This window comes from Argiope bruennichi, chromosome 2, assembly GCF_947563725.1.
Source record: "Argiope bruennichi chromosome 2, qqArgBrue1.1, whole genome shotgun sequence".
Lineage (NCBI taxonomy): Eukaryota > Metazoa > Arthropoda > Arachnida > Araneae > Araneidae > Argiope > Argiope bruennichi.
This window is the reverse complement of record NC_079152.1, coordinates 136,967,506-136,980,689: the sequence shown is the minus strand read 5'-3', so window position 1 is coordinate 136,980,689 and position 13,184 is coordinate 136,967,506. Positions and strand designations below refer to the sequence as shown.

At 31.3% G+C, this 13,184-nt stretch overlaps 1 protein-coding gene across 4 annotated transcripts in view; it reads left to right on the top strand.

Annotated features, from left to right (window-relative positions):
- LOC129954801 (serine-rich adhesin for platelets-like) overlaps window positions 1–13,184 on the top strand; it is a 117,750-nt gene that overhangs the window by 88,387 nt on the left and 16,179 nt on the right. For all 4 annotated transcript variants that reach the window (XM_056068171.1, XM_056068172.1, XM_056068173.1 and 1 more), the window contains exon 3: window positions 11,047–11,074. In XM_056068171.1, coding sequence (XP_055924146.1) covers window positions 11,047–11,074 — 28 coding nt within the window. The remainder of the gene's footprint in view (window positions 1–11,046; window positions 11,075–13,184) is intronic.

Here is a 13,184-nt window from a genome sequence, read left to right as displayed (position 1 = left end):
AAAACTGTAAAATAGTAGAGAAATAATTCAATTATGAGCTTTTGATGTTATTAAAAACTTGGTAGTAAGTTTTCCGTTTCGGAACAGGGAATTTCCATGGAGGAATCGTTATTTAAGCGAGTCCAGCGCCGGCTAAATTCGTGTGGGACAAATGCCCCATACTCTGCTAGTGCGGAGCAGAACGCTCAATCCAAATGTCGTTGCCGTCATCTGATTACGGTTCAAAATTTTTGTATCCATTCCAAACTAGCTCTAGTATTGCCTTGAAAGGAATGTAAATATGATATAACTAAGTTTAACTAAAATTGATTTATTCGGTGATGTCAAAATTTACTATATAACTAATATTGTACTTGTATCATTAAAAACAATTATCGCAATAGAGAAAAATCTCATTTCTTTGAAGGAATAAATAACAAGGGAGTGAATTTAGGTGAGCCTATTTTGGCCTCTTCACGCCATCAAATTACAAAAAGAATAATTTAGGCTATTTGAAGTAAATTATCACTTGCCCATTTTTTTTCTAATATTTTTATTAGAACTCTTTCAAAAGTTTTTTTTTTTCTTGTTTATAATGAAATTTTAATCATTGCAAAAATAGATTAGTCATATTCATTTGCTTTAATGGATTTTGCATGTGCTAATCATTTGCTAATAGAATGCATTACTGATGAGAGTCTTTACATTAATTGAAGACCTCAAAAAATTAACTTTATATGATATTAATTTTATTTCTGTAGAATTTTTCAATCAGTTTTAATAAAATTTTTACTTCAATTTAATCCATTACCTATAACGCTCTGTTTAAATGCTAGATGGAATTCAAACTCATCCATCAAAACATTCAATCGCATGTTTTCCTCAATCATTAGCTCTGTGGCAGGATTTTCATTTCCGCTTTTGCTTCGTAATATCTCAATTTGCAGTAATTCAATGGAATTCATGCTTTTCAGTCATATCAAATACATAAGTGAATTTGTTCTTAAATGCATGTCATAAATCATTTGACAGCTAATAATCTGGGCGAATAAACTGGTCGCCAAAGGCGGTCAGTTTTTATAAAGCTACTAAGACGAAAAAATTAATGTAAAATAACCATTATCATGATGTTAAATCAAAAATGTGTTAAACTGGGAATAAATTGATCAGTTTATTAGATGTGGAACCTCATATTATACACTATCTAAGGCGCAAATTGACTAAATTCATTTGGGCGATGCTTCATTTTGTACATCTGCATTTCGACTGGAGACAAAGAAATGGGAAATGTAAAACTGCAAGTATCAATTTTGAGGGATGCTCCAGATATATAATTTTAGGCACTTATTTCACATTTTTAAAGAGGTGTGGAAAGGCAATATATATATACTAAATACTAAGTTCATCATTGGTTATGCTCTTGTACAAGATTGATTTCAAGTATATTGATAAGTATAAACTTATTTAAGAAACATTTCAATACGCTGAAAAGTATAAACTTATTTTCTTGGAAATAGGATCGTATCATATTCATTTGCAGCTCCTAGTATCAAATTTTCTTTTTAGAGAAAACCTACCCAGTATTTTCAAATGCTAACCAGATCCACTGTGAATAACGCATGAATGTAAAAGTTAGTATAATACAAACAAAGAAAATATGCGAATGATAAATTCCGCTGTTTAATATTAGATAGATCTAAATTTCAATACAATATAACATGAATGCAAATGAAGCACCGTCATTTTATAATTGAATAACTTCTGAAATAAAAGTGCTAAGGTTTGGTGAATGGAATAGTTTTAAGATGCTTGTTAATGCTATGATTTCATGAGAAATATTTAATCCCTTTAGTCTTCATTTCCAATTCATTTGTGAAAAAATATGCAGCACTATTAGTAAGATCATCATTAATATTTAAAAAATATTGATATGATACATATTTTAACAATATTATGCAATTAGTCACCTTTGGTGAGCGTTTAACACGTATTGCATGTGTTAATTTCAATAAAATTTCTATTTATAATTGAATGCTTATGATGCCATATACAAATGATTTTAAACATTATATTAAACCTTGTTGTTTTAATATTCTTACGCCTATTCTGTTTATTAAGTACAGAAGCCTTTCTAAGGGAGTTGAGTCCGGTGACATCGTAGTGCTGCACAAAACTTAGCATTCTGGAGAATCCTTCTCCTAACTGCACGTTGTCTTTCGCGTGCAATATACAAATATTATAATTCAATAAAACAATTTCACTTTCTTATTCCTCATGCACTCTATTCAATAATAAACAGAATCTTTATTCTTTTTCTCACATAACTATTTGGATTAGAAGAAAAAAATCATACGGTTAAATATTTGATGAATCCATGAAAATGATTGGATTTGAATTTCATTACAACAATGAAGTCAAATGTTAAAATTATGCAACAAAAATGTTTTTTTAAATGTCAAAAATCAAGAAAAAAATGACACAAGAGTTAAATTGATTTCATGAAAAATATAATTTTCAGAATTTTAAAACAGTGTAATAATTATGTAAACAGCGTAATATCACGTACGCTATCCTGCAAAAACACCAAAATCAACTTAATTTTTATTTAACTAGGATTATTATTAAAATTTTACAAAGGTGCGCATTCCCACCCTTCAAGGTACATTTGTAAAAAAATTTTACATCTAGATGGAAACAATAGCGTCAAATGCAGACATATCCTCTAACAGCACAAAATGCCTTACGATAACTACACTCATGTCCAAAATTAAGGTCACAAAAATGTTTTTCAAAGTAATTCTAAATGGCTACCAGTAAAATTTAAACAAATCATATTTTACATATTGTGAAGGACCGCTTACAAGATATTAACCTTTGTTGGGGGGGGGGGGGGGAATGTAGTTTAGCATTAGTTTTTGAGGAACTACTGAAATTTGACCGTTTAGGAATCTGGGAATTTTGCCTGCAATTTTGTGAATATTGCATTAAAACAAAAAATTTAACCTGTTTCCAGTGAGAATGAGTGCTCATAATCATTTAGACGATGCCTTCAGATGGAGAACCGTTGGCAGGCTTTAAGCTGGGCAGTCTTAAGCGGAGGTGGCTCGATGGTTAAAAGTGGCACCGAGAGTGGTATCTAGGTTGTGGAATCAACTCCAAACAAGTGGTACTGTAACAAGGAAGGCCGTCACAGAGCAACGACACCTGCACAGGATCACTATTTGGCATTAAGCGCACGACGGCATAGGCTGACAACGGCTCCTCCTTTTGCTCGTGACTTTGCTGCTGCGTCTGGAATAAGAATTTGCAGATAAAAAGTATACAAACATCTAGCAGAGAGGGCTCTTTATGCCCAGCGACCAGTTGAGGGCGCCCCTTTGACTGCATCCAACAGAAAAACCCGGCTGTCGTGGTGCCTAACATATCAATCTTGGGCACAGCAAGAATGAGGGCGTGTTCTTTTCAGTGATGAGTCAAGATTTACCACACAGAGTGACACTCGTCGAATCTTCATCTGGAGAGAGCAAGGAGTTCACTATTATCCCTCCTACGTAAAAGAAATCTACAGATTTGGTGGCGGAGAAATCCTTATTTGGGGTGGCACGATGTTGGGCAGTCGAACACCACTGCATGTCTTCGATGCAGGTACTGTCAATGCACATCGCTATAGGGATGAGATCCTTGAAGCTTATGTGAGGTTGTTCCGAGGTGCTTTTGGCCCAGACTTCATGTTTATGGACGAAAACGCGCTTCCACACAGAGCCCAGATAGTTGATGATTTTCTTGAGGAAGAGGATATTCGACGTATGGACCGGCTCTCGAGGACTCCGGATCACAATCCTATTGAACATGTTTGAGATGGTCTCGGAAGAGCCATTGCACAGCGTACCCCCATCTAATTCCCTCCAAGAGTCAAAAGCCGCGCTTTTGGAAGAATGGGCTTTGTTGTTTCAAGCATTTATTGACACCCTCATAAACAGTATGAAAGCTCGTTGTGAAGCCTGTATAGCAGTGCACGGTGGTCACATTCCAGATTAGACAAGATTTTCCCGAGATAAATGCTTTATCTCTGATTCATAATGTAACACTTTTTGATATATCCTGTTTCTTAATTTCCAATTAAAATCTTTTTCATGTTGTTATGTGTCTATATTCTTTCTTCCATTGTAGTGTACCTCTGTGCCAAATTTCGTGGCAACACAGTGAATAGTTTTTTTATTTTTCGCAGATTTTATGTTTGTGACCTTAATTTTGAACATGAGTGTATTCGGATATCTTCACAATATAGTACGGAAAACTGAATATTGTTACAAGCCTGTAAAGTTGCTTCCCAGCACGGTAAGTTCTATCACCAGAAAAACTGATTTACAATCATCTGTATTGGATGCTGCTCGTGTGCTGAGCCAGTGATCTCAGAGCTTGGTAACGAATTTGGCGACAAAATAGATAATGCCGGAAACTTCGAGAATTTTAACGATCCGTCCATTAGGAACCGAGATACGCCTGATTGTCCTAGAAGATTCTTGACCCGGGAACTATAAAAGGACGGCAGTCTCAAGCTGCGAGTGAGTCGTAGTCGGAATCGTAGACATGTAACGAGTCTTCGAGAGGATAGCGAAGCAATGGAGGAGTGCCAGCGTTGTGTGGAGTCCAAGCAATTGCTGAACTGGGCTGTGTGCCGAGTCCTGTTGTCTATTGTAAAAGCAGCATCAAATCGTATGTGGAGTAGCCAGTCGTGTGGTAGTGAGTCGGCAGTTGGATACAGCTAAAGCGAGAGACAGTGAGAACTTCGGCCGTTTTGGAGAGACTGTAGAGCGAAGCTCCGAGGATCCCCTCTCCTGCTGAATTCTGTCTGGCCACTTTGTGTGCTGTGATCAATTACTACTTGTGGGCTACTGTGTGCTATCCTGTGTGTACGTCTCGGCTGTATATACCTGTCATCTTTGTATTCGTCGTCTGTGTCTTTGTGTTTAATAAACGTCGTTGTTTTCTACTGAGGCCTGCTGATTGTTCTTCACTCCATACACCCACTGAAAGAGAACTCGGCGATCCGCAACAATATTAATGCAGAAATACAGAACAGTATCTTGCGGTACTAAGAAGAATTCATTCTCCTATATTATTAACCATATGTGCACGCTATTTTCGTAAGGCATTCAAGATAGGTTTGCATACTCATGTGTCATTCCATTTTTTCCAATGCAAAATTGTATTAAATTTTATTTTTTATAGCACAACTAGCTGACCCGGCAAACGTTGTTATGCCTTGTAAATTATTTCTATTGAATATTTTGGATGTTAACGAATGTATTGTGTGTAGGGGTGGGATCTATTGCAGAAAGAGGAATGGATCACTGTAGACGATGATCGCCGATAAAAACTAAAAAACGCCAACAATTCATTTTCTCAATACAATGTATTTCATTAACGTAACGAACATATACATTGTTTGATCTCTTAAAAGTTAAACGTAAAGTGAAAAAAGTAATATATTTTTTAGCCTAAAGTATAAAAATGAAATAAAGAAAATCAATATTCATTTCGAAGAGCAATTGAATGTACGATATTTTTTCTCTGTTCGTCTTTAGCCAACACAAATAAGCTCGATAGTTTGCCCACGCGAGAACATGCCACGTGTGAAAAACATGGTGCGCCCAAATCTAAGTAGCAAACAGACATCGTTTGGTCTTGCGACTTATTGATTGTCACTGCGAATACGAATCTAATAGGAAATTCAACGCGTTTGAATTCGATTGGCACTTCTGTGAGAATCATTGGAATTCGTGGCAGCAAAACATTTTCGGCTCGGAATTTGCCATTCAAAATGGGGGCTTCGATAACGTTTTTCATCAATTTTTTAATGACCAATCGCGTATCATTGCACAGCCATGGTGAGTTCAAATTCCGAAGTGAAATAACCGGGGATCCAACTTTCAGTCGTAGAAGGTGTGGTGACATGCCTGGCAAATCCAGTAAGTTCAAAAACTCTGATGGATAATTTACAGCTTCGTTAGCATCGCAAACTGTATCGATAAGTTTGTATAATACCAAGTCGCTTGGTAACGACTGCTGTATCTTGAAGTTTAAATCATCGACGTCCACATTTTTTACTGCCAAAATGGCTCTTTCTGCCAGCCACGCATGATTTATATATTATGTGCGTACATCGGAAAATATGCGGTCAATGAGAGCATTTTGCGAATCAACAATAGTGCAGAAATTAGTAGGCAATTTTATACATCCAGTATTTTCATAGACAGCAACTTTTCCATCACCGATATCTAACAATTGGGAATGTGTCAGCAGATGGATCTTGTAGCCTTTGGGCGCGCGTGTTTATTTTTGGCTGGACTTTTTGGACATTACGCCACGCTGGCGATGATTCCAAGCAAGCGTTGATCTCCTCATCGTACGGTGAACGTGGATAAGGTCACCCTAATTACCTAGCGTTGTGAAATATAATTTACGATCTATTCTCATACCTACCAAATTCACATAAAAAATTTCATGAAAATCGGTCGAGCTGTTTCGGAGGAGTTCGAACACAAACACCGTGACTTGGGATTTTTATATATTAGATAAAATTAGAGGTTAAATAGATAAATGTTACACATATGAAATAACATTTTTTTAATTCCTAAAATTGAGCACTAAACTTAGAAAATAAGGCGTCATATTTATGCGGACATTATTTAAGTTCGTACTTTCATTACAACTACCATGCTTTTTTAAAAAATCGTCTGTGATCTGGTGAGACATTTATTTCCTTCAAATATAGAAGATTTGTGGCAATATGACTCTAATATTCATAAAAACTAAAGATATCACCATTAGCCAACTCTATATTCTACATTATGGTCTCTTGAAACTTGCACCTCTATATCAAGTTTAACTTTATTTTTGGTTTTAGTCCATATTAATGTCAAGTTTTTAACTTGTGCATTATTTTTGCTGTCGTCTTGAACAAGGCTCAAGACAAGGGTGGGGTTAAAGGAGTCATGACCCAGCCATTCCCCAAACCTTAGATCATATTTTGTAATATGGAAAAAATTATTGTTTGATGGTATGTGTGTGTGTAAAGTCTAATTTAAAATTTAATTAATTTCCTAATTTTTATCTTAAATCAATCCAATTTAACTTCATTCTAAAATGTTATCTTTTCTGATCCAATTCCCATTTTTTATTTCATTATTTTTAACGTGCACTCTAGGAAACTGATGACTTAAACATTTTCTCACGCTCCTAGAGAAGGGATAAAAACCGCAAATGCTTACAACTTCCTTTTAAAGATACCTAAGATTCCCTTTCCTAAGTCTATACGTGCCAAAGAAATCTCTACCTGAATCTCATAGTAAAATCACTGAAGGGGAAATTTTCCATCTTTTTTGTTCTTTTGTCGCAATGCAGACTGAGGCATCTGTTATCGTTTTTCTCTGTACATAATATGGTTATTGCATTCTTGTATTTATGAGTTATTGTATTTACATGCATGGGAAAAGGAGTGACGGATGGTCAACCCTTAAACAGATTTATTTCAAATTTGATAAGAATCTATATTTTAGATACCAATTCATATGTACAAAATTTTATATATCTAGCTCTTTACGTTTTGTAAGTATTGAGTTCATTTGTAATCAAACGATCAGACAGACAAACTTCCTTAGAAGTTATTTCAATCTAAACTTGAGAAAAATTTACAATTTTGCTCTAAAATCTCTGTGCCAGATTTCATCCATCTTGCTTCAAGGCGATTTTGAGTTATTGTATTCTCAGGCAGATGGAAAGATATGCAGACAGACATAATACCAAAGCTGTGTTTTCTGAATTAATGCAAGCCTGAAAGTGGCAACCCGCCATATTTTTTTCAAGGTTTTGCAATATTTACTTCCTTCTTCGTATATGATAAATTTAAAAACTTCGGTTGAAGCCAATTAGTACTATTATAATTAGAATAAAATAAATTGGTTTATTTTTATAATGCATCTTTTTGTAAACTTACATATTTAACATTCTTATAAAAAATAAAAACCCTTCACTGATGAACAGTCTATTCTCTGTGGAAGATTTTCATTTAAAATCGCTGTTTTGAAAAATAGTCGTAATACATTCTATACAACTGACTGGGCCCAGACGTCGTGTCTGTAAAAAAACACCATGCATTATATACACTGTTATATAAATTGTAATATACTCTCGATATTATGTATATATTATAGAGTGTCGTATGGTCGAAGCTGGAGGTAAATTTAATGTCGACGATTGACAATCATAAAAGCTTCAAGTATTACCGTTTCCACTATACTTTCTTTCATTTTGTACGAAACCATTTTCTTAAAACTTGAAAATTTCAGCTTTAATTTTGTATTTAAAATAAAAGCACAATTGTGCATTTTTAATAAAATCACGTAATGGCATAGTTTAACCTAAACGTCTTATTTCCGGCCAATTTGGTATTTTTTATTGACCTCCAAACCTTTCCAGAAAATTTACATTCCCAAGACTATCGAAAGAAAGAAAAAAGGTCCTTCTTATTCTTAATTTGGAAGAATTAATTCTTCCAAACAGCGGTATATTTCTCTGGGGATATAATTTTCGGAAATATCAAGATAGCGAGGTTCATATAATATGCCAGAAAACATTTCATGCATTTTCATGTGCTACCTGACCAAACTAATTTTTTCATGGTCAGTAGGGGCTATTTTAGCAAGTGGGTAGATTGCTAATTAAAAATTAGAGGATTGTTGGATTGTGCGCCTTCACAGGTGTTTGATTTAGCGTTACATACCCAACCTGCACGTAAAAGATTAATAGAGAAATAGCAAAAAGTGAGCAATGGCGAATTTCTAATTAGACGCCTAATCTAGAACCGCATTGCTGAAAGGAGGACATAGGCAGGTCAATTAAAAGAATTTACTTCCCTGGTTGTCATATAAACAAATTCGTTAAAAAATACAAATTTTATGTAATTTTAAAATATTAGTTTACATTAACTTTCTTCTAAATATAATTGATAAGATGTCTGTCTGTTTAATTAAATTCATAGTTATTAAAACATTTGCAAATATTGAAAATATAAAATATATTGTAAAAATGTTATTCATAAGCTAACTCTTCTATCAAACTCAAGGTAGAACGGCGCCATGATTCAGCTCTAGCATAAAACAAGTTCATATCGAAAACAACTTCTGTTCATCACTCGTTTGTTGTTGTCACTATTAATTGGTGATACAATGACTTTGATTACGTTTCGGATCAATGCCGGTTTTGTGAATAATTTCCGCCTGTTAAATCGTATATTACTAATAAATTTTATTAAATGGTTGTAAGAAAATAACCAAAAACAGTAAATAAAAATAAACGAATGAAATAGAAAAAAAAATTACACAATACTAGTGACGCGTAAAAAAGAAAACTGAACAAAAGAAAGAAAAGGGCGATTTCAAAATCCAAATATAAACTTTCTCCTGATCAGTATTAAGACAGCTTCTGCCGAATAGAATGCAGAATGCTTTAATTTCAAACAATTTGCACATACTTAGCAGAAGAAACAAACAGAACTATAAGGAAAGGCTCACAATTCCCCAGGGATCTATTATCTTGTCTTCTCCTCAACAACTAATGCATGAGAAAGATATACCCTTAAAAGAATAAAGCATTACGGGAAACACTTTTCAATAGAAGATAGGCTTTCATGTGCAGTAAGCTTTGCTTCTGAATTTGTTCAAAGTTTTGAATTAGATGATGTTATTAAGTTTTCTGCTGCTTTGAAGGCATGTCCAATGCAATTATAAGTTGAACTCTACAATAATTTATTTATTTTATAATATATGAAGTATTAATAAACTATTTAATATTTATAGTTTTGTTATATATTTCATTTGAAGTTATGTGAAATAATAATCTTAATTGTTATATTTACTTGAAGTGTATAATCATTATACTTTGATAACTGTATGCCTTTTTTTACATCTAAAGAATTTTTCTAATATTAATGGTAGTTTTTCAAGAAATTTTTTATTTCAATCATTTTTTTCCATGATATATATTTCCAAAGTTACTATGATAAAAATAAATTTATTTAACTGCTAATTAAATTAAAAATACGTTGTGACATGAAATTAATTCAACCTGTTTATTAAAGAGGGAGTGAGGGGCTCACGATGCGTATTACTTAGGCCTGCACGCCAATGATAATAATAATGTAAATTATGTAATGTAATTCACTTAAAGTAAAAATTATGTCCAATACTCAAATATTATTTGAAGATTTGAAGCTTTTTTGATATCATATTTTTTCAAGAATCTTAAAAAGAGCTATCCAGAAATAAAGTATAGGTTGTTCGCCAAATAAACATCATGTGCTCTACAGAAAAATTAACTTCTCCATATCCCTATATACTTTTATTAAAATGTAGGACATGATTTAAGAATAATTTCTTTTGTATATATTTCTACACTCTCTTTAGAAATTTGAAAACAAATTACCATATCATCTAGACTGAAAATTCCTTTATAGTTTATTATTTTTTCTATCCTGGAAATGTTTCCCTTTACGAGAAAGGAAAAAAAAAAAAAAAAAAAGTCGTTTGTCGTGTTAGCGAAGTGAAGTGAGAAACTAAATAAAGTAGTTTCCATTCATTCCTGTAGAACTTATCTTTTTCTCTTTCCTCATCAAAAGTAGAATGAAAACCGATGAAACGTAAAATAGAATAGAAAACCTTAGATATTTGTAGTAAAGTCGTGGCTTTGATCGAACTTTTTAATAAACAGCGTTTTTTCATCAGTTAACTGTGATATTTACCAGTCACATACTTCGTCAGTCTTTCACGAATTACATTACAGTCTAGCTTTAGGGTGAGAGAGATGTAAATATTATGAAATAATATTTTACACAACAAAGTGAGTTTATTTTATACAGTATGTTCAAGAAGTTAAAGTATTAACTATATGAATTTATTTTTTGCTATCGTATTAACTTACGTATATATATATATTTCAAATTTAATAATAAAAAAAAAATTGTATCGTAAACACATTGTATTAATTTACATTTTTTTTTTTCTGCAGGAAAACTCCAGAATGTGACAATTAATAGGTAAGCTGTTTTTGCTGATGGATTCTTTAAAATACATTTTTAGTCCAATTTTTATTTATTTATTAACAGTTTTTAAATGAATTTAATTGTTGAAAGGAACTTTATTTCAACGATTAATGGTAATTTGTGTTATTTCTAAAAAAATATATATTTATGAATTGATTTATTTCTATTATAAGATATTATGATTACATAGTTCTTATTATAGGAACTATTTTTATTACAGTCCAGTTTTTGTTTGTTTTAAGCTATGATATTAACTTTAAATTTATTTTTTTGTATTTTGTTAATGAAAAGTTTTTCTAAAACTTCCAAAAATATATACAAAGTTATTTTATCAATTACCATTGATAAAAGCTCTCTTTATTTTAATATTTTTTCATAATTCCATTTGATTATGATTATTGGTATTACAAATTCACTACTTGATAGGAAATACAGGAGGGGAAAAATCCTTCTATATTTAAAAAAAAATTGTGTATTTATCAGTAGTAAAATAATTTAACCAATAGAAATGTTCAATATCTATTCCCTATTATATTTACCCTTTCTCTTATTCAAAATTTCATAGAATTTTCACATTATATTGATTCATATTCTTGTGTAAGCTTCCTTGTACTGTAGAAAAGATGATTTAGGTGATATTTTTGATTGAAGAAGGTTGGAATTAAATTTACTTTTAAATTTTAATAGTTCTTTTGTGAGTATTTGTGTTTGTCAATTGTTGAGAATAAATAAATTCTTATTTTGAGAATATTTCTCCTGTTTGCATAAATAAACCATCTCTCGTTTTTATTTGAAAATGAATCTTCATCACTGTATAAAAGATAATGTTTTCATTTAAAACATAAATTTCTCTTTTATATATATATATATATATATATATATATATATATATATATATATATATATATAGCATTTAAATTGCCTATATAATATTTTAAAACTTAGTGTTTTTAATTTCACTAAATTTTTTTCAAAGGCATAAGTTCTGTTAAAAATTAATAATATAGTAATAATTATTTTCTTCTATAGTTTAGTGTTTTATGTAAATATACCTAATGTAATATTTTTTTTAAAAAAATTTGAATGTTAGAAAAAATTGAAATTGGTTAATAATGTATAGGGTAAAAAAATCATTGCATTTTATTTGTTAACATGATATATATCATTAACAGTTTAATGTAATTTTGGAATTGGGATCCAAGCAGTATGTTGTGGATTTCGGGCTCAGTAGGGAAAATTATGCATAAACATGTAAAATTTGATATACATTTTTTTTTGATATCTGATACTTAATATACTTTTAATATTACAATAATTAATTTTATAAAATGTAATATGAGGATTTTTTTAATGTTTTCCAAAAACGGTTATTTCAAAACCTACATTTTGGAATTGGCTTTTTGTTGCATAATTGACTCGAGTTAATATGCAATTAATTATATTAGTATTTTATTTGAATTTGAGATGACATTTCTTCTCTGCATATATTTATGGAAGGACATCTCTAGAACTGTCCCGATGGTTTGTGTAGCTTATAATACAATAGCATTTTTTTTAGTTGTTTTAAACTATAGATATCTTCTGTTGCATTTTAAGTATTAATTCTTTTATTTTGTTAAAAGCTTTATCATATATCTTTGAAAAAAATCTATTTTTAAATGTTTTCTTTTATTTCATGATTTCATATATTCTCATTCTTTCTGTTACAGTGTGTTAAACAATGAGGAAAAGAAAATCAAGCACTTTTAAAAATGTTAAATTAATAAGCAAATATGTCTTAATATTTAAGACTTATTGTGAATGAGTTTGCCATATTTTATTTAGTTAGTAGCAATATGTTTTGCAGTATGATATTTAAAAATCAGAATAGTGTTTTTAGGTATTTAAAATCCAATGGATTTTAAGAAAAAATATTAAATATGCCATTATTAATATGCAATATTATACTATTTTAAGATTTTGATTTTAAAAAAATGACATGTTTTTTCAAAGGAAAGTTTATATTCTAATAATACATAAAGGAAATGCACAGTTATAATTTAATGCAAGTCTGTATTTTAAAGATTAATCTTGAATAATTTTCTTGGCTATTTTTAAGTGACCT